A 21,600-nucleotide genomic window follows, 5' to 3' on the forward strand; every position below is an offset into this window, starting at 1 on the left:
GTTCCTGAAAACAGTCAAATCTGGATGTGTTGCCTTAAAATTTAAAGAAAATTGTAGAGTCAGTTTGCTGTAGGGAAATCCCCAAGTGAGGTTCCTTTAGAGTCGTTTATTTTTTAGAAAGCACCATGATCTTTACTGATGTTCTGATAGCATCTTGATCGGCTGGGCAGTATTGGGAGGAAATGTGTTAAGGACTTTTGACTGTGCTGAATTAGCTAGCAAGATGATTCAAGGGAAATAAATGCCCCTCATAACTGACCATGAATACTGGCCAGGCATCACTGGAAGAGAAAGGAGGTTCCACCAGTGCAGAATGAGTGACACAAACTGTGTGGCCAGGGGAGGGGGCCCAGAAGCCATGGCTCATGTGGGAAGAGACTGGGCTCAGATGGCTGGTCTTTAGGAGAGGGAATCCACTCTGCTGCTGCTCAGAGAGGTGAGCGCCTAAATCCCATGAGGGACTTGTGAAGAATGAACTGGGCAGAATGCTAAGAGGACTCGTGCACAGCAGGGAGAAATTCTTTGATGCTTAAAGGTTGGGGGGAGGAGCTGGTTCCCTGGAAGATGGCAGCTTGTAGACAGACCCTGGGCAGCTTCAGCCAGTGCCTGAGGAACGTGAGATAAGGAGGGCCTACGTGGGCAACACGCAAAGGAGCAGGAGGCTCTAACGGACTGTTTTCTTGCATGATTTCAGTAGAATGTAAGGGCAGAGTGCTCCATTGCTTCTGCCTCCTTTACTCCCTGTGAATCAGAAGGACTGCAGTGGGGCTATGCCAAGCTTGGGGTCAAGCACTTCTGCCTCTTGGAGACCCCAGGCCCCACCATTCACCTTCTATAGCTATTGAACTCCAGCTCTACAGACTTAGCTGAGTTTCACAGTCTGCAGGACCCAGACTAGCTGGGGGAGGGTGTGTCTCCAGCCAGCCTGGAGATCTGAGGACATTAGGGTAAAAAAACAAAAAAGTGACCTGAGCGCTCAGCACAAACACTTGTATTCTGCATCTGGAGCCCTGACACTCATCCGTAATGTGAGGCGAGGCTAATAGTCCTTAGACTGTTGGTCTCTCAGCTCACACCCAGAAAGAGGGTGCAACCAGACATGAAAACCAGGAGTGCACATCCCTTTCCGGACCATCCTGGAGATGAATCAGCCTCCCATAGAGCCCACAGGGGATAGGACTCTGGGCTGGCATATCCCCAGTTTCTGGTCACCCAGGGCCTCCTGCAACTAAAACCTCTGCCACCAGGCTAGATTCCCAGAGAAAGATCCCACTGGTCTCAATGTCTCTGGCCCAATCTGATTTTATTTTGAAGGAGTAAAGGATCTCTGTGAGCAACTTTCTGTGGCACAGCCCTTAAGGGTTTGGGGTCTGAGCCAGACTGCTTGGGTTCAAGTTTCACTCTGACACTTCTTGGTGGGTAACTGGGTAAATTGTTTGACCTTTGTAGTTATTAATATAACTTCTCCATTTTAGGAGTCGTGAGGATTAAATGCTTAGAACTAAGCACACGTTGAAGTGGTTCAGGGACATTAATTCCTGTGCTTGCCTCCAGGTGGAGAGTATGAGGAGGGCCAGGCTCAGTCACTAGTGAGAGGCCCAGGGCCCCTTGAACCAGCAGGGTGGGAGAGGATCCTGGAAGCTGCTAAGGAGGCCTTAAATGCCTAGGCCATGACGTTTATGCTGCTGGAGGGAACTGGGCAACCTGCTGGTTTGAATTAGGCCCTACCATCTACAGCTGTAGCCTATTAGTGCTGAGCTCTGAACAGGAGCGATCTACTCCCCTCCAACCCCCCACCCAGGGATCAATGCTCCCTCAACCTACAGAGCCCTGGGTCCACACCTAGTGGGTAAGTTGAACTTCCCTGCCACCCCTCCAGCCCCATGCTGCAATGTCCCTTTCTGTTTTCTGGCACTGCCCACTCTACTCCTCCCCCATTGCAGTTACGCAGCTCCACGCCCCGCCTAGGGAGGCTAAACCCTGTTGTGTGCAGACACACGCAAGTGCTGCCCCAGCACGTTTTGGGTCTGTTCCTCCTCCAACGTGGGAGAGAAGTTCAGGGCTAGAGGCTTAGGGAAGTTGTGGGGGAAAAAAAAAGCAGAAAACACAGAGCTGGCCTCTAAAAGCAGGGGTGTGGCTTTGCTGACCTTGCCAGCACCCAGTCCTGAGTGTCTGAGGATCATCCATCCCTGCCCTGATCTCCACAAACTCCTGACTTGCCCCCGTGGCATGTGATTCTGGCCTGGGATCCCCCTCCCCAATAACTTGTCCCACCTTGGACTCTCCAGAAAGCCTGCCTTGACCAACCCTGAGAGGAAGATCCTGTGGCACGGACCTTTTCAAGGCCAAGGGAACAGAACAATTCTGCCTATCTCCATCCGGCTACTCCTACAGGACAAGAATCTGGATTCTGCTACATCAAATCACCTCTAGTTCCCTGCAGATGTTTAACTGTATCCTCCCTTGGGGCATGTGCAGGGGAGTACCCTTCCTCTCCTTTTGCTCTGCTGCCTGCCAAGTCGCTTCAGTCGTGTTCGACTCTGTGCGACCCCATGGACTGCAGCCTACCAGGCTTCTCTGTCCATGGGATTCTCCAGGCAAGAACACTAGAGTGGGTTGCCATTTCCTTCTCCAATGCATGAAAGTGGAAAGTGAAAGTGAAGTCACTCAGTCGTGTCTGACTCTTAGCGACCCCATGGACTGCAGCCCACCAGGCTCCTCCATCCATGGGATTTTCCAGGCAACAGTACTGGAGTGGGGTGCCATTGCCTTCTCCCTCCTTTTGCTCTAGCGTTACTCAGCTTTCAGTCCTCAGCTCTGAGCCAGCCCCACATGAGCCCACCAGACAGCTCTTCGGACAGTGCCTTCCTGCCATGTCTCATGTGACCCAAGTCCCAGTAGCCTCCCAGAACTGGCTTGTCCTGGGGTTCCCCCAGTAGATGGGCTGTAGGCCAGAGAAGAAATGGGAACAGCTAAGGTCTTCAGGAAGACTGAGCCCCCTATTCCCTCCTTTCTCACCCAACCTCCAGCCCCTTCTTTGGCTTGACTATTGCAACCAAGACCAATTCCAAAAGGGCCAGCATCCCTACCTTGGTCACACTGGCCACAACCCCTGCCAAACCTTGGCTGGGAAATGGGCCCAAGAGTGTCCCTTGCAGCCGCCTGCCAGGCTCCTCCCAGTTTGTGAGGCAGGCTGCTCCAGCCTCACCTTTCCTTGGCTCCTCACGCTGGTATCTGACTGTGAGATCTGTCCTGTTCTGCCTTCACTGTCCTTAGCCAACCAATGGGTATACACGGTTCCTCTCTTACCACGTCTCAGGCCTGTGCAAGGGAGCCACAGAGTCAGATGAGGAAGTGGGTTGGGATGGTGGAAGAAGCAGAAGGCAGCCCTGAGGTGATGGGCTGGTCAGACATGCAGGTTGCTCTGGCCTGGCCTCAGCTTGAGGCCTTTGGGAGCTGAGTCAATTCACCCACCACAGCCACAGAGATGCAGAATATCTGCTGTGTGGTCATCGCTGGGGGCATGGGCCCCCATCGGTGCCCCTTCTTCTCTTGCCATCTTTTTCCACCAAGGTCTCATCTCACCCTCCATCCAGCTATGTGGTTTCCTCCTCTTTCTCTTGGCACTCTTTGGTCACCCCCATTTTTGCCCATGAGATGTTTTCTCCCTGACCCTGGAACGGCCTTAAGGGCCTAAATCCTGGCCTCACGGGAGGCCGTTGCAGTTTCACAGGACAGACATCAGACTACGGGATGGCGCCTGCCTGGGATCTTGGCCTCTACTCCATTTCCTTCTCTGGCATCCAGAACCAAGTTACTCTGAACTGGCCCCAGAGGCCCTGCCCACTCATGAGCAAGGTGGCAGGCATACTCAGGGGACACTGCTACAGCCAGGCATGGGCGGGTGTGTAAGCACAAGTGTATGTGTGAGCGAAGAGGGTGGGGGATACAGTGTGGTACTGCCAGGATGTGGGCAATGTGAAAGTGACCAAACGTGGGGCAGCCATCAGCTTGGAGTAGGGGAACAGAAGCATCTGAATGATGACACAGATGACATTGTGGCCCTCTCCACAATGATGGCCCAACCACCACCTAGGCTCTGCGAGGCCTACCGTCCTGTGGTCCCCACTCTGCTGCCTGCTTGGCCTGGCAGTGTTTCCTTGCAGCCTCTTGCCAGCACAACCAGCCCCCAGCCCCCACTGGCATCCATGCCAGAGCAGCATTCCGCAGCCCTGGCTGTATCTCTCCAGCAGAAACAGCAGGAAGGCCTCTCAGCAGCCATCAAGCTCCACAGCTAGGGGACACAGTGGGACCTGGGCCTCTGGCCCTCACTCCTCTAGTCTTGCCTTCTCCCAGCTCTGGGTCTGTCACATGAAAGGATTTGATCAATGCACCTGTGGTTCACATTCTCCCATCTCCTGCCCTGGGCGTCCCTGTGTAGCCAGAGGCAGCCACCAGGTCAGTATGGATCGACAAGAAGCAAGTCCTGGAGACAGAATAACATAAACCCTGAGCTGCCCTGGGATCGGGGTGGGGGGTCAGCTCAGTTGGAGATCCTAGACTCACTCTCAGGTCAGAGCAGCCCAGGGCAGAGGGTGGGGATGGTGACCCAGCAAGGATACGCTGGGTTCAGTCCCTCAGTGTGAGGTCGCTCAGGGGAGCAGGTGTAAGCCTTTTCTGTAACTGGTTGGTGGGCGCGGGAGCGCCCAGCTTCCCCATTTTGGGGCCTCCTCCTCCTATGACCCCACCTCGGTGGCGCATCTGGAGGGCTCCCAGGTTAGACTCTGGGATGAACTTCCTGGCGGAAAGGGGGCTCGGTGCGAGAGAGTGAGTCCAGGGACCATCCTCTAGGATGGGAGCGGCGGGGCCTGGCCGGAGTCCGCGGCGGCCCGAGGCGGGGCTGGCTGCACCCGGACGGCGCGCACCACGCGTGTCCGCGCCCCCGCCGGCGCGCAGGGCGGCCTGGCCCTTTAAGCGTCCAGACGGCGGCCCCAGCTGACGCGCGGGCTCCAATCGGCGCCCCGCGCCCCCCGCCCGCCGCGCCTGAGGCTCTGGGGCCGCAGCTGCTCGGCGGCTGGACTCGCCGCGGCCCTGCGCCTCCGCCCGCCCGGCCGCGCCCCCGGGGGCCATGGTCGCGGGGCCCTGCGCGGGGGCGGCCCCCAGCGCGGCGCTACATGGAGCGGCCCCGGCCTGGCCGCCGGGGGCAGCGCGATCCCGCGGGGCCCTGTGAGCCCCCAGCGCCACGGCACCATGGTACGCAAGGCCCTGCCTGTCCCCCCACTTATCCGCCCACCTGCCCGCTCTGCCCTCTCGAGCGAACAGCCGGTCGTCTCGGCGTGGAGGGGTGTGAGGGATCTTAGCCCTCGCCGGGTCTCCCCTACCCCTTCTCGGGGTCCCTGCGGGCTGGGAATGCGGAGCTTTGACGCGGTCCTGGGCTGGGAAGAGGTTAAATTCCTGGGGTTGGGGCCGGGGCGCGAGAGGCTGAGGTCCTGCTAGGCACCAGCGGAGGGGGGCGCTTCTCTGGGCCGGGGACGGCGCCGCCCTCGGACTGGGTGATGGGGGGAGGGAGGAGGTCGGATTCCCGCCTGGGCCTTGGGCCACGTGGGCGCTGGAGCCGCCCTGCCAGGGGATTCGGGGCTCCTGGGCCAAGCGGGATCGGGGGAGGACGCCTGCAGCTCTGGTCCAAACTCCTGTGTGACCTTGGACCTGTCCACCGCCCTCTCTGGGCCTGTTTCTCGGGAAGGACGAGTGGCCTGAGTTGAGAGGAGGCTGGCACAGATACCCTCTCCCTAAAAGGAGGAGGCAGTAAGTCATGAGCCTGTGCCCCCTGTGCTCAGTCTGGGTCCACCCACTGCTTTCTGGGGACAGAAGAATTGACGTGGGAGTAGAGGGTGCAGATGGACACCCAGGTTTCATCCTGGGGCCTCCAGGGAGATTCTGGGGCAGCATAGGGAGCTAGCTGGTGGTTTTGTGATGGTGAGGCAGGGTACCTCTCAGGAGTAGAAGGCTCTGCCGGTGGTGAGCAGCCTCAGCAGGTGTCCCTGGCACCTGGCCTGCCCCCACCAGCCTGGCTTGTGGGGGAGGGTTTGAGAGCATGAAATGCCCTGGCAACAGAAGTCCCTGACCATTCCTCTGGTCTTGTGTCTTAGCCCAGCTGGCCTGGACTTGGGGTGGGGTGTGTGACTGCAGCTGGCACAGCCAGATGGGGAGGGGCATCTACAGCTTCAGGAAACTGGCACATCTGGCTGGAGAGGCAGACACAGCTGGTGGGCCCTGTGTGGGAGGTACCAGGCTAGGGGGTAACCATACCCCACTGAGGGGCTGCCAGATAAGGACTCAGGCAGCATCTATGTGCCTGGTCAAGGAAGTACAGTCAGGGCTCCTGGTTGTAAGATCCTTGGGCCCCTCAAGGGCCAAGGATGGTGCAGCCTTGCCTGGGGGTGTTGCCTCAGAAATGGAGTCTCTGGGGCAACACTACCCCCCAGGCTAAAACCTTTCCTCCCCTGCTGAGGCCAGAGGAGTCTTCACTGGATCCTGGGGCCAGATGTGCACACAGGAAGTGTTAGGCACTGCCCTTGACCCATGGCAGATAAGCACTGGAGGGCGTTCTGTGAAGGAGCAGTGGACCTGGGATGGGTACCCCACAACACGTCTGACATTGACAAGTCCTTATCCAAGCTACTTCCCCACCACTCTCTGGCCCTGGAGGCCCTGAGGAACTTCTGTTACAGCCAAATTGCATCCTGACCCCTCACTGACTTGCAGGTGGCAGCAGCTCTAGGGAGGAGGGTACAGGTTGCCGGAGGTGCTGGTGGGGTCTGGGGAACCACAGCTGGTCCTGAGACGCCTCGTCCTGCTTTTTGAGTCATTAAAGGCCAAGAAATACTTTCCCATGGAATAGTATCCAGTCCAACACAGATTTGGTGGCCTCATCAGGGCTGAAAGTCCAGGGGCTCTGCTTCTGTTGACTGTGAGACCCTCCCATTCTGAGCCCATCTGTGTAATAAAGTTTGGTCCCAGAAGATGAATTAGAATGAGTCAGAGGATGGAGATGAAAGGGGGTTGGCACTTTATTCCTGTTAGATTGGCCAGACCAAGATGGGCTAGCAGCCCTGAGACAGAGGAACAAACAAGTGGCTTCTTGGCTGGGGTGAAGGAGGTGTTGGGGAGGAACTCAAGAGAGATGGTGGTGGACTTCCCTGGTGGTCCAGTGGTTGGGAATCTGCTTGCCAATACAGGGAACGTGGGTTCAGTCCCTGGTCCAGGAAGATCCTACGTGCTGCAGGGTAGCCGGGCCCGTGTGCCATAACTACTAGAGCCCGCAAGCTGCAGCTGCTGAAAAAAAAGAGAGAGCATGAGGTGGGTGCTGCCCTGGGCTACTGGGTGTGAAGGGTGAAGCCCAGGGCAGGTCCTCTCATTCAAGTGACTGAAAGGGCTGACATAAAGGGAGGGGTAGGCTGTGGATGGATGGGACTGGGGTTTCATCCCGAGGCTTCCAGAGACATGCATAGGGTAGGAGAGCTGATGGCTTTGCAGTGCAACAAGGTACCCTCAAATGTAGGAGGCTCTGACTTAGCGGACAGGGCCTGAGGAGGGCCAGAACCAGGCAGGTCGTTGATAGATGTTAACTGAATATCTGCTGTGCGCTGGATCCATGCAAGGAACTGGGCAGCCTGCCTGTCTGTGCTGCTCACCTTTTGGGGAAGCCGCTGTGGTTGGACCAAGAATTAAGCTAGCCCTTGCTTAATTCCAGGCCCTTGCTTAATTAAGCCCTTGCTTGCTGCTGCTGCTTTTAAGTCACTTCAGTCGTGTCCGACTCTGTGCAACCCCATAGACAGCAGCCCACCAGGCTCCCCCGTCCCTGGGATAGGCAAGAACACTGGAGTGGGTTGCCATTTCCTTCTCCAATGCGTGAAAAGTGAAAAGTGAAAGTGAAGTCGCTCAGTTGTGTCCGACCCTCAGCGACCCCATGGACTGCAGCCTTCCAGGCTCCTCCGTCCATGGGATTCTCCAGGCAAGAGTACTGGAGTGGGGTGCCATTGCCTTCTCCAAGCCCTTGCTTAATTCCAGGCAATTCACAGGTACTGAAAGTGGCCCAAAGATCTAATAATCTGACCAGATTCAAAGGCCTCCTTCAGGCTCCACCAAGATGACATCATCTGGGAACCTCTGGGCCTGGACCACACCTGACCTGGGGTATGGGGGGCCTAGAGGGAAAGGGTTTGGTACAGGTCTTGGGATGCAGGACTTTTGATGCTAAAACCAGGGCCGTCCCCAGCAAACCAGGACTGGGTCGTCTCCCCACAGGCATCCTTTCAGTATTTCCAGGCCCTGTGGATTCTCTCCCTGACACTCACTCACAGATAAAACCAATCCTGCCCAACCCCAAACACCTCAGGAACAGAAGTCACCTAGCTCACTGCTCTGTCTCTGGCCACTGTACCTCCAGGACAGTGACTGTGACTTTTGTTCCGAAAGTGTCTGGGGCTGGGCAGGATTGGTTTAATTTGTAAGTGAGTGTCAGGGAGACAATCCATGGGGACCAGAAATACTGAAATGATGCCTCTGGGGAGACAACCCAGTCCTCGTTTTTGCTGGGGACGGCCCTGGTTTTAGCATCAAAAGTCCTGCATCCCAGGAAACCCCTAGGTTCCTGGCCCACCTGCATAGTTGGTCATCCTCGAACCTTTTCCTTCCCCTTTTCTCCTTTTCCGCTTCCCTTCCCGGGATGACTGCTCCCATTTCACAGTGGAACAGCTGGAGGTCCAGAAAAGTCAACCACTGACCCAGGAGCTGATACGCGGCCTCAGAAGGTCACGGCCAGAGTCTGAGCTCTGAGGGACAGCTGACTCGGGCTTGAACCCTGGTTCCCCATCGTCTTTGCTTGAGTCTTTCGGCACCTTCTCTGTCACGTGGAACCAATAGTGATGGGGGATGGGGGGCACCTCCTGGCTGGCCTCGACCTGACCTGTGCCCTCGGCCCTGCAGTTGCTGGTTGAGAAGACAACGGACTCACCGGCGGCCGAGTTCTCGCTGGTGGAGGACGTGGCGCTGCACTTCGCCTGCTTGATGGGCCGCCTGAACGAGCAGCGCCTCTTCCAGCCTGACCTGTGCGACGTGGACTTGGTGCTGGTGCCCCAGCGCAGCGTCTTTCCAGCCCACAAGGGCGTGCTGGCCGCCTACAGCCAGTTCTTCCACTCGCTCTTCACCCAGAACAAGCAGCTGCAGCGCGTGGAGCTGTCCCTGGAGGCGCTGGCACCCGGCGGCCTGCAGCAGATCCTCAACTTCATCTACACGTCCAAGCTGCTGGTCAACGCGGCCAACGTCCACGAAGTGCTGAGTGCCGCCTCACTGCTGCAGATGGCCGACATCGCTGCGTCCTGCCAGGAGCTGCTAGATGCCCGCTCCCTCGGCCCCCCGGGCCCTGGTGCCGTGGCCCTCGCCCAGCCAGCTGCCGGCTGCACCCCGGCTGCACCAACCTACTACTGCGACATCAAGCAGGAGGCCGACGCCCCGGGCCTGCCCAAGATCTACGCCCGAGAGGGCCCCGACCCCTACTCCGTGCGCGTCGAGGACGGGGCTGGGGCCACAGGTGGCACGGTGCCTGCCGCCCTTGGGCCGGCTCAGCCCTTCTTCAAGGAGGAGAAGGAGGGTGGCGTTGAAGAGGCTGGCGGGCCCCCAGCCAGCTTGTGCAAGCTGGAGGGTGGGGAGGAGCTGGAGGAAGAGCTCGGGGGTTCTGGCACCTACAGTCGGCGAGAGCAGTCCCAGATCATCGTGGAGGTGAACCTCAACAACCAGACACTGCATGTGTCCACAGGGCCCGAGGGCAAGCCAGGCGCTGCCACTGGCCCGGCCACCATGGTGCTGGGCCGGGAGGACGGGCTGCAGAGACACTCAGAAGAGGAGGAGGATGACGAAGAGGAGGAGGAAGAGGAGGACGAGGAGGAAGAGGAGGGAGGAGGCAGTGGAGCAGAGGAGGAGGAGGAGGATGAGGAGGGCGGCAGTCAGGGGGAGGATGAGGAGGATGAGGAGGAGGAAGGGCACAGCGAGCAAGAGGAGGAAGAGGAGGAGGAAGAGGAAGGGCACAGCGAGCAGGATCAGGAGAGCTCAGAGGAGGAGGAAGATGAGGAGGACGGGGAGGCAGGGGGCAGGCAGGGGGGCCTGGGGCGCCGCAGCAGCCGGGCAGAGCCCCCTGCCCACAGTCGCATGGCCACGAGGTCTGCCCGGCGCCGTGGCCCCCCTGAGCCGGAGGAGGCCGGGCGGCGGGGCGGGAAGCGGCCAAAGCCACCTGCAGGAGTGGCTCCCGCTCCTGGCTCCCGAGGGCCACAGGCTGCTGATGGGCTGGGGGCAAAGGTGAAGCTGGAGGAGAAACAGCACCATCCATGCCAGAAGTGCCCGCGCGTTTTCAACAACCGTTGGTACCTGGAGAAGCACATGAATGTGACCCACAGCCGCATGCAGATCTGCGACCAGTGCGGCAAGCGCTTCCTGCTAGAGAGCGAGCTGCTGCTGCACCGGCAGACAGACTGCGAACGCAACATCCAGGTGGGCCTCCAAGGGGCCTGCAGGGGGCAGCCATCCAGGCTGAGCCAGGCCGGAACTGGGCCCTGGGCACCCAGTGTCCTGCTGCCTGTGTTGTCTGCACAGTCTGCAGAGAGCAGGCTCAGCCCCCACCCCCCAACCCCGCCCCAGGGACAGTGGGACCAGCCCCAGCCCAAGGGTGAGCCCAGAGTGGTGAGAGCTCAGGGGATGACGTCAGGGAGAGCTTCCTGGAGGAGGCAGATAGAGCTGGGCTTCCGCAAGAGTGCAGAAAGGATTGGAACAAACAGGACCCTTGCCAGAGAGGCAGAGGGGAGCAGGGACTCAGGAGAATGAGAGGAGAGAGTTGTCTGAGCATGTGAGGCTGGGGGACAGCCAGCTCTGAGGAGGGATGAGTCAGTGTTTTTGGACTGCTGCAAGGCCAGCAGGGCCCCCAGGTATATAGTTTGGTAGATTGAGCAGTGCAGGAAAGCACAGAGGGGAGGAGGGGTTTTCCCGGAAGGGGGCGCCATTTTCCACTTATTGCAAGGGCTGAGTGGAGCAAGGGGCAGCCAGGCGGGAGGAAACCCCTGCATTCAGCTCTTTGGAGGTACCAGCTGGCCTGGGCATGGGGAAGAGGGACTGGATGAGCAGTTCGGGAAGTGCAGGGGGCCCAACAGGAAGGCTGCTGGGGCCAAACAGGGGATCTGGGCTGACTGCCAAGCATTGAGCCAGCCTGCATCTGGGCCAGCCTGGCCTTTCAGGGTGAAGACGGCACAAGGCCAGCCAAGTGATTTTTTGCCTTCTCTGGCTGAGAGTGAGGTTGAGGGGCAGTAGGTAGGCGATGCTAATTGCCTGAACTAATTGCTAATTGGAGAAAGTGTTACCTGAGGGTTACCTGGATTCCTGCCCCACCCTCAGGCACATGCTCCCACCTGCCTGCCTGCTGGCCTGCCCTGTGACTCTCCACATGCACACCCCCGAGCTTCCCTCCTGAAAGGGAAAGACGCTTGTACTTCTACCCTGGGTACCCTGACCCAATTTCTGCCTAAGCCCTGGCCTACTGCAGGGGTAAGGGCCCAGGAGACGAGGAGGAGGGGAGTGTGGTCCCCAGGGTTCCCACTACCATCTCGTGTCCAAAAGGCCCTTGCACCTCCTGCAGTCCCCCAGCCCTTTGGAACCTGTTCCCTTGGGGATCTATCTCTGTGGTGTCAAGGTATGGGCCCCAGCAGGGGAGGCAGCAGAAATAATGTCTCAGCTTTGCCAGAACTTGTTATCCGAGGGGCTCCCCCTTGAACTGTAGCCTCCTCACCCACTGTGGCCCTTCAGCCAGTTATGTGTCTCTCCTCTGTAGAAAGATGTCTTGTTGAAATGAGCACAGAGGAGGGACTTCGTGGAAGAGGTGGCCCATGACCCTAGTGAGTTCAGGATGAGGAGGGAGGGCCCCAGGCTGCAACCCTGGGCGGGTGGGCAGGTGGGTAACATTAGGGATTTACCACCCCTGACTCAGAATATCAAACGTAGCTGGTCCTTGGCCACCAAGATCTCTCTCTCGAGCACAGTTCAGGTGGGGAAACTGAGGCCTAGAGAGGCAGTGACTTGTCCTAGGTCACATGGTCCTGACCCAGGGCCTAAAGTCTTTTCATTCCACAGTGTGTGACATGTGGCAAAGCTTTTAAGAAGCTCTGGTCCCTCCACGAGCACAATAAAATTGTGCACGGCTACGCAGAAAAGAAGTTCTCCTGTGAAATTTGTGAGAAGAAGTTCTACACCATGGCTCACGTGCGCAAGCATATGGTTGGTAAGTCTAGGCCTGTGGCGGAACGGGCCCAAGGTCCAAGCTGGGCCAGCTGCTGGGTGTGCTAGGAAGTCTTTCACATCCAGGGACAATATAAAGGGATGAGAAAGCACCAAGTAGCTGGGAGGTGGGGCAGGGACAGTGGATGGGGCAGTGGGGCCGAGGAGGGGGTAGGGCTAGTCTGGGGCCAGGGCTGCCATGTACGGTTGGGCACGTTGCACATGGCACAAGGGCTCATGACAGGAGGGCAGGTGGAGACCAGAATCCAGCTAGCACACTGCTACCCAGGCTGGCAGCCCAACATGGGGCTAGGTCCACAAGAGCACCTTCTGCTAAATTACACAGAGTGCTTACTGTGTGGGCTGACACAGCCCCTGTCTCAGTCTGAGGACAGCTATGCCCCTGACAGGGCTTCAGACTTCTCTGAATGCAACCCTCCTCCCAGGAGTCATACCTGGACACAAGTGTGTCTTGGGCCACTTCGCTGCCTTGGGCATGGCTGTCCCTCCCCTCTAGGTGGGCCTGGCTGAGAGTCTGGCTGTTGTCTGGGTGGCCCTCCTTTCTTTGCCCACTTGGGGGCTGGAGCTCTCCCCACTGTCTAGCCAGGGAGACAGTGAGCCCTGGCCAGAGATGCCCTTTCTCTACCAGACAGTACTGGAGGCTTCCGATATGAACTGACTGGGAGCTGGGAACCTGGGGTGTAGGTATCAGCCAGGAGCATGCTAGGTAACCCAGGATTGGTGGTCCTTCCTGGGCTTGGATTCCCCAGCTCTGAACTGTGAGGGGGGCCCTCCGTGTCTCCAGATGCTTCCTCCCACATCTTCCTTGGAGTTTGTTTTGGCAGGGAGTGCAGATAACTCCTTCTGGATGGCAGGGGACCCAAGGCTGAGGCCTTTACAGGTGCCATCCTCTGTAAAGCCCAGCCACCTTGGAGACCCAGGACCACTCTTCCTGTTTTTATAGAAGAGGATGCTGAAACTCACTGAGGCTCACAGCAGCCATACAGAGAACCAGTGGCTAGGCCAGGATTTGAGCCGAGGCTAAGGAACCATGAAGGCCTCTGTGCTTGTCTGAGCAGACAGAGACCTAGCGGGGGGTGTGGGAGGGAGGGACAGGGAGGGAGGGGGAAGGACCTCGCCTGGGGGACAGAGGCCACGGGGCAGGTCCCAGGGTAGATGGTGCCCCAGGAGGTGGGTTCAAGGCTCAGCGTGGGGTCGGTCCAGCAGGGGTCCCCTGGGAGAAGCCAGATGGGTCCCTGAGATGTCATGGCCATGGTGCCTGCCCCGTAGCCCACACCAAGGACATGCCCTTCACCTGCGAGACCTGTGGGAAGTCCTTCAAACGCAGCATGTCTCTCAAGGTGCACTCCCTGCAGCACTCCGGGGAGAAGCCGTTCAGATGCGAGGTGAGTCCACTTCTGCCCCCAGGGACCACCCTGAACAGGGCAGGGATCAGGGGGTAGGGGGACTGGAGTATAGGGTGCAGAAAGAGAGGGGGCCCTCCTGTTGTTTGCCTTCTACTCCATCCTTCCCTGGTTGCCCACCTACACCAACCCCCCCCCCACCCCCGCCACATACCCCTGCTTCCTCTCACTATCTCAGTGCTGCACGTTCAGGGTGGGAAGTCTGCATGGGCTGGAACCATAGGACAGGCTTTCTGGAGAGGTGGAGAAAGACACATCTTAGGCAAAGATCAGAGATGGAGTTGCAGGTGGGGCTGAGGGAGGCCTTTGGACAAGGAGGAAGGATGGAGAGTCTTAAGCACAAGGGCTCCCTCCACTCTGGGGCCTTTTCCCACTTGCTGAGCCCCATTCCTGCCTGGGCCTCTCTACCTGTGCCCCATGCGCTGCCCCACCCCAGGAGCACCTCAGCCGGCCTTGGCATCCACCCGTCCTTGCCCAGGAGTCCCTCCCACTGTGAGTCCTTCCCGGCCCTGTGAGCTGGGGACCAGCGCTTACCTCCCTGAAGGTTATTCCCCCACTCTGCCCTGGGTCTTGCCCCACCCAACCCTGCCCTCAGAACTGCAATGAGCGCTTCCAGTACAAGTACCAGCTGCGGTCACACATGAGCATCCACATCGGCCACAAGCAGTTCATGTGCCAGTGGTGTGGCAAAGACTTCAACATGAAGCAGTACTTTGATGAGCACATGAAGACCCACACAGGTACTGCTGTCCAACGGTGATGGCCTCTGCGCCGTAGCAGGCATCCTTCTCTGCCCTTTTCTGAGGCTCAGCCCTGGCCTCCCTGACTCCCACGGTCGGGTGAGGGAGGCTGGCTCACAGGTTGGGGGTGGGGGGCGTGGCGGCCTCCCAGCAACTCCCCGAGGCCCATCCCCACCCACCCTGCAGGGGAGAAGCCGTACATCTGCGAGATCTGCGGCAAGAGCTTCACCAGCCGGCCCAACATGAAGCGGCACCGGCGCACGCACACCGGCGAAAAGCCCTACCCCTGCGACGTGTGCGGCCAGCGCTTCCGTTTCTCCAACATGCTCAAGGCGCACAAGGAGAAGTGCTTCCGCGTCAGCCACCCCATGGCCAGCGACGGCGCCCCCGCGGCCCCGGGCCTGCCCCCTGCCCCGCCCCAGGCTCTGCCCCTGCTGCCCGGGCTGCCGCAGACCCTGCCACCCCCGCCGCACCTGCCGCCCCCGCCGCCGCTCTTCCCCACGGCCTCCAGCCCGGGCAGCGGGAGGCTGAGCACCAACAACTAACTGCCTGCCTGCTCCAAGGGGCCCAGGACCCTGCCCTCCTCCTTGGGGGGCAGTGACACCTCCAGAGTTGGCTGGACCCCGGCCTCGCCCCAAGGCCCCTGACCCTGGGGGGTGTGCAGGCTGGCAGCCCCCAGAGCTGGCCGAGGACACCTCGCTACCAAGTGCCCCCTTTCAGTGACTTCTTGAAGCCTTTACTTTTTTTTGTTGTTTGTTTTTTGGGAAGTGAAGGAAAAAGAAAAGAGAGGAAACCATTGGCAGTATCCCCCTCCAGGTGAGGGGGGCGCTGGAGGCGGCAGGTAGGGGGGACAGGGGCCCAGGGAGCAGGTGTGACTGGTCACTCTGCTGAGGCCTAAGCCAGAGGGAGGGGGGTGGCCCAGCCCAGATCACCTTTAGCCACTTATCCGCGCCTTTCCTGGGCCCCCTAACTTGCGCCTCATATCCTGGAGGGTTTGGGGAGAAGTTGGGTGCCATCTCCCTTTGGAGGAGGTGTGGACCCAGTGTGAGGGCTGCGGATATCCAGGCAGAGGCTTGAGCCTGGATGCCCTGGGAGCGTGCCAGGAGGCTGTGGCAAGGCGTGAAGACTGCAGCTCTACATAGGGAGGGTCAGGGGGGTGTGGGGCGGGCAGGGGCTGGACCCCAGACATTTGCTTTCCCCATTCACAACCCTGCGGCAGGCACAGGGATCCCCGACCTGCACTAGGCTGCACCGAGGGCCCTGGGTCCTGGAGAAGATGTCCCCGGAAGCCGCTGGGCCTCAGGGTGTTGTGGGCCAGGCCCTGGGTAGACAGACGGGCTGGCTCCCACAGCACTAGCTCCCAGGGCCTGCTGCCCAGGAGCCCCTGCAGATGGGTGGACCCCAGGGGCAGGCCCCTAAGGAGGAGGCTTGGGCCAATGTTCTGAGGTTTCAAGGTGCTATCAGTGGGGCAGAGGCCAGGGCAGCTGTTCACAGAGCACCCCATCCCTCACCAGCTGCCCCAGCTGCATCTCCCACACTAGAGATGTGTGTGTCTGTGTCCGTCTGCTCCCTGAAGGCAGCACAGGCCTCCTCCGCTCCCTGGACCTGGTCACAACCCGCCCCTGGCTGACATCCAGCACCCTTGTCCCTCCTGGGCCTCTGTGCTCATGGGTGGCACGAGGAGCCTGCATGACCAGGCCCGGGGGTCAGGGTCGCGGGCGCTGGGAGAGCCCCAGCCTGTGCCCAATGCTTGCCCTCACGAGGCCAGCACTAACAGGACATCCTTTTTTTGTTGTCATTTAACGTCTTGATTCCTGCCTTTAAAAGGGGGAGGAAGGTTCCATAAGCTACATATTTCCTAGTTAAGCTCTTTCCTATTGTGTTTATACAGTTTTGTTTGTTATACTCTTTGCACCTTAAACCCCCATGACTACCCCCACACCACCACCTTCCCAGCATGGCTGGAGTGGGAAGAGGCCTGAGCCCAGGGGGTCGTGGGGGGGGAACTGGCCCCATCAGCTCAAGGGCTGAGGGGGTCGGGACCCCTCAGACCTCCTTGTAAGGTCCATGGCGCTGGGGCAGGGGGCTGGGGACATTTTAATCATCAATAAACGAAGCACTTTATTCTGTACAGATGTGGGTAAGCCCAAGGAGCCCGAATGATTTGAGGATTTAGAATCCAAGCCACACAGCCCAGACTGTTCTCTGGGCTTACAGGGTTTGAGTTTGGGGCTGTAGCAGGAACAGTGCAAGCCAGAGCCTACGTACGTACCCTCAGATGCCCCTGCTGTCCTCTGGGCACCCCCTCAAGAGAGGAAAGCTCCCTGTCTGGTTCCCAGCACTGCGGCTCCCCCACCCCGAGGCTGAGGGTTCTAGCCTCTTATGGGGTCAGGGTTGCACCTCTCAGGCTCCTGCTCTACTGTAGCTCTTTTCTTCTCCTGCACCCCTTGATCTCTGGGCTTCCATGACGTCCTCAGGGTCCCCCCCCACTCCCCCCTCTCCCTTGCTATTTCCAACCTCCAGTCCCAGTGCCTGGCGGCTCTTCAGAGCTTGCCCACATTTTCCTAAAAAAAGTCTGATTTCCCCAAATGGGCTGTAGGCTGGGACTCCCCTGAGCTTCTCACCCCCTGTGGCTGACACCAGGATCTCCCGTTAGAGCTGGTGGCCCTGTCACCTGCTACCGTCACTGCAGCCTTAGAAAGCCTGGGGGGCCCTGGCCAGGCTGGCCTCTGATCCGTGAAGTCAGACTTTCACAAGCAAAGGCTGGAGATGGGTGTAGGGAGCTGCTGGCGAGACCCTGTCCCAGGACTTGGGTCTCCTACTCTTGAACGCTTCCCTTCTCAGGGCATGAGAGGGGTCCAGACAGCAGGCTGGGCACTGGTCAGATGGTCATTGTATTGATAGCTTAGATGGGCACGGCCACCCCCTCTCCTGGGAGGCCCCCGTCCTAGCAGGGACAGGAGTCCTGTGTCCCTGGTGCTAAATGCTCTCTTCCCCTTTGGCCAGTGTTGGTGGGAGCTCCTTTCTGGCCAGACCACAAGGGTCTGAAGCAATAATGGAACCTCAGCCGTGCCAGTATGGATAGGGGTTCTTGTTTTACCAGCTTTTACATTTCCTTTTTAATTTTTAAAACAAATTAACAAGCACCTGGATATTGGAGGGAGGGGCTTGGGCCATCACACCCACTTCCCAGGGCTGGTGATGGGGAGGGGGCTTGGGATGATTATCTCCCACTGCAGATCTGCCAAGGGGGGCCGCTCTGTCCAGCTGGACTTCTCAGCCCACTTGGCCAAGCCTCAAGTCTGGAACCTGGCCTGCCCCTCCCCAGCTCCCCTTGTAGTCCCTGGTCTTGGGCCAGCTGGGGATGAGTGGCCAGAGAGATGACCATTCAAGCCCCATGACTACAGTTCTAGGAACCCAGGCTGGGTGGGGGGGCAGGCAGTGGGGGCAAAGCCTGAGCCTCTGATCCTGACATTTGCTGCCATGTCCCACATGGCACCCCTCGGCAGTCGGGGGTGGGGTGGCGCTCAGTGGCAAAACGGCTGTGCCCAGGTACGTGGACCCTTGATGTCTGCCCTGTGTGGTCATTCCACAGCCCCAGAGTGTATGGGGGACTGCAGGAGGGTGAGGAGAAGAGTGGAGGGGAATAAAGGCAGTACAACTGTCTCTTGGCCCAGCCTCTTCTTTACATATGCCGCCCTGACTGTGGGCTGAAAGGACTCAGACCACAGAGAGATGAAGGACAGTGCGGCCGCCAAAGACCACATGGACACCTGTGCCCGGAGCATCCCCAGGTCCCGTCTCCCTCTCCTGAGGATGGGCTGGGCTCCTGGGGAACCTCCAGAGCCAAGGGCTGAGGTCTGAAGGAGCTTGGTGTCTGCGCCTGGGAGAACAACTCAGACGGAAGACTGTGGCCTCCGAGGAGCAAGCAACTCTCCCCGTGGACCTCAGAATTATTTCGCTGGGGCACCGGGCTCCATGTGGGATAGAATTATAGGCTGTGGGGACACATGGTGAATGAATGAATGCCCCCTCACCATGTATGTAGCACTTGGTTTCAGATGCCCAGAGAGGGGTCTCAGATGAGATACCAGGGTATCTGAGGGGTCTCAGACACCGGGAGGGGCTAGGAGAGAGGCTGCTGGGTGGCTCACTAACTGGCCAGGGAGGCGGTTCAGGTCCCCAGGATGAGTACGTTGCCCTCCACGCAGCCCCACTTCTCTGAGGGGAACAGGGGCTTGCTCAAGTCACCCTGAAAGTGCCGCTTGCTGCTAGGCCTGCGGGCCTGGCTGCTCCCTGCTGGGTGTCTTGAGGGGATTCGGCCCCCCTGTGCTACCTGTCCATCCGTGCGTTGCCTCCATATCACCTCTTCCCGGCAGCCCCACTGTGCTGTGAGCAACAATCCGACGTCACACAACACGGTTTTCTAGAGAACCTCTGAGGAAAATATTTATTTTTTTAATTAAAGTTTTATTTGGACATAGTTGAAGAAGCCAAATATTTCTAGAACTTTTTTTTTTTTTTTCAAAAAACCTGCAGTTCCCCACATCTCCTCCTTTCCAACTCCCAATAAGTGAGCAGTTCCAATTCAGTTGGTATTTTTGGTGTTTTCCTGCCCATGGAAAGCACTCCTCCAACACTGCTCTCCTCCTATTTTCAGTTTTAGGCATTGGCTATTGATGTATTTCTTCAACACTCCCATCACACACACAAACACTATATACACAATTCCCCTTCCTCCCAACATGGTTATGTTACTATTTGAGGTTAGATTAATATTTAGTATCTACATTATTATGACTATGTAGACACCGATCTCAACCAAGCCATATAATGCAATAGGATTCCATTTCCTTTCTCATAACTTTTTACTTTTGGCTCTTTTAAACATAATTTACTTTGGTTTCTAGGTGTTTAGCACTGCTGCATTCCCAAACCTCTTGTCATAAATGCAACTTTCCTTCTCGTATGTGCAAACACAGTGAGTGTTCCATCCATTTCCTCACTCTCATAACCAAGGAGCAGTACAGGAAGATGACCCTAGGGAACACACAGTGCAACCAGCTTCCCACGAGGAGACTTGAGAAACTGCCTAACAGCCTCCCCCGGCCTGTCATTCCCTGTCCCTCTTTGCTGAAGACTGTGTCCTTTTGCGTTCACTGCAGAGATCTTTAACTTCTAAAAGGTTTATGTCTTAGTGGACTCCTTTTTCCTAACCCTAACATTTACCTTCTCCTCCGGACCACTTCCGGGAATGAAGCGCTTGACTGTATCTCCCTGGGTGTAAAATTGCCTGGGTGTAAAATTCAGGCTGGAAATGACTTCCCTCAGAATTTGAGATGCCAGCATTTCTGTTGAGAAGCCCAATGCTGTAAAGTTTAAAAGGATGAAATGAAGTGACAGGTCCCTCTGATCAACATCAAGCCCTGGAGTCATGCTTTCTTCCGCCCACCTGTGGTCCCTGGGCATGTCCTTGGGTGAAACCAGAGTGAGAGGGGCAGGGATGACACAGGACTGGCCATGACTTCATGAGTTGATAGTTGTTGAAAGAGGGTGCTCAGTACATGAGAGATCAGTATATTACTCTCTCCCTGGAAATGTTTGCATTCCCCATAATTATAATTTAAAAATAAACAGCGGTTCCCCATTTCACAGAGGGCAAAAAAACCCGTCTATACACTGGTCATACATGATACCACCCCCTCTTACCTCTTGGCCCTCATCTCCTACTCACCTCCTCATTCATTGCTCACTGGCTTCCTTGCTGTTCTTGGAACAGGACAGGTGTAGTCCTGCCTCAGGGCCTTAGCTCAAGCTGTTCCCTGCTTGGAATCCTCCTCCTCCATGGTTTAAACCTGCTCAAGCATAATCCACTCAGTGAGTCCATCCTGACTATTCCATTTAAAATTGTGACCTCTGCCACCCATCGCTTCCCATGCCCCATTCCCAGCTACCTGTTACCACAGCAGTTATCATCTGACACCCTGTGTAACTATTTACTTGTTGCTGTTCCCCTTTCCCTCAGCTGAAGTTAAGCTCCAAAAAGACAGGAATTCTTACTTGATGTGTTCACTGCTGAATCCTCAACATTTAGAATAGTGCACAGTAGGTTCTCGATGAATGGATGAGCCACATATAAACATTCTAGTAGAATGCCTGGTAGGAATTGAGCACCATGGGACTCATCATAATCTAAAAATATGCCACTGAATCATCTGATAAACATAAGTTAATTGTTCAGCCAGTACCTTCTGTCCTGGTCTTTGGAAAGTGAGATGACGATTAATGGGCATTTTCTTTGGAATCAGCAGGGCAGGGAGGGATTCCCACAGTCTTTGGAGGTGGGCAGATCTGCTTCGAATCCTGGATCAGCCACTTGCCAGCTGTGTGACTTGGCCACATGGCTGAGCCTCTCACAACCTGGTCTCCTCACTGATGGTGCTGAATGGAAATGTTCTGCAGTATAGGGCTGGGCTGGAGGCCCCTGGGTGAGCCTTTGCCCTTCCCAGAAGACAGACAGGACTATTTCTAGGTGATCCTACCTAGGTGCTGTGTCCCTCTGAGACGTGCTAGAGGGGTCATCAAGCAATGGTTGAAAGCACTGCTCAGGAGGGACAGGCATTGACATCACCGGGATCAAAAACGGGGTGGTGACTCAGTCCTGGCCCAGCCTAAGCCCCCCTCGCTAACCCCCCACCCCCTCAAGCCTGAGGTTATAAACAAGTGACTCAGGAATGATGGGAGAATGCCCCATAACAGTTCACACCAGTGTCTTGGGGGCTAAATTTAACCCACAGCTACAGCCTCTGGCACTTTGGGAACAAGTTTATCTTGGTGGCTGAGGCTGATGTGTGTGTGCATGTTGTCGAGTGGGGGAAGGCAGTCAGGGGTCCAAAGCAGGGTGGGCATTGGGACTGGCTGCCCCACACCTCTACCCGGATCCCTTAGATGCTAGACAGGTGTAGGGGCCCCAAGGCTGGGCAGGCTCAGGTCAAGCTTAGGATGAATGAAGAACTGAGCACAGACAGCTTTCCTGGAATATTCAACTCTGAGTGTAACTTTTTGTTAGTTTTTTGATCCCTGGGGTTTTTAACACCTAGAATAGTTGAACCTACAAAACT

General features: G+C 57.4%; 1 protein-coding gene and 1 long non-coding RNA gene across 5 annotated transcripts; one reads left to right on the forward strand and one right to left on the reverse strand.

The window, feature by feature from the left end:
• Nucleotides 1-5,039: 5,039 nt before the first annotated feature.
• On the forward strand, nucleotides 5,040-18,145 carry ZBTB47 (zinc finger and BTB domain containing 47). Of its 3 annotated transcripts, none has more exons than XM_024983117.2 (6): nucleotides 5,040-5,253; nucleotides 8,989-10,545; nucleotides 12,172-12,319; nucleotides 13,606-13,721; nucleotides 14,284-14,479; nucleotides 14,666-18,145. In XM_024983117.2, the coding sequence occupies exons 1-6, from the start codon at nucleotides 5,251-5,253 to the stop codon at nucleotides 15,022-15,024; spliced, it is 2,379 nt and encodes a 792-aa protein (XP_024838885.1). In that variant the 5' UTR covers nucleotides 5,040-5,250; the 3' UTR covers nucleotides 15,025-18,145. The 3 variants fall into 3 exon arrangements, with proteins under 3 accessions (XP_024838885.1, XP_002707824.3, XP_024838886.1); XM_002707778.5 differs by having other exon boundaries at nucleotides 14,335-14,479; XM_024983118.2 differs by lacking the exons at nucleotides 14,284-14,479; nucleotides 14,666-18,145 and adding an exon at nucleotides 14,176-14,277.
• LOC101905008 (uncharacterized) lies at nucleotides 17,707-20,299 on the reverse strand. Of its 2 annotated transcripts, XR_009492339.1 has the most exons (3): nucleotides 20,214-20,299; nucleotides 19,709-19,848; nucleotides 17,707-18,916 (listed from the first exon to the last, which is right to left on the reverse strand). It is a non-coding gene; the product is annotated as an uncharacterized lncRNA (long non-coding RNA). The 2 variants fall into 2 exon arrangements; XR_003031785.2 differs by having other exon boundaries at nucleotides 17,707-19,848.
• Between the last annotated feature and the right edge of the window lie 1,301 nt (nucleotides 20,300-21,600).

The sequence above is a fragment of the Bos taurus genome, chromosome 22, assembly GCF_002263795.3.
Source record: "Bos taurus isolate L1 Dominette 01449 registration number 42190680 breed Hereford chromosome 22, ARS-UCD2.0, whole genome shotgun sequence".
NCBI classification, from domain to species: Eukaryota; Metazoa; Chordata; class Mammalia; order Artiodactyla; family Bovidae; genus Bos; species Bos taurus.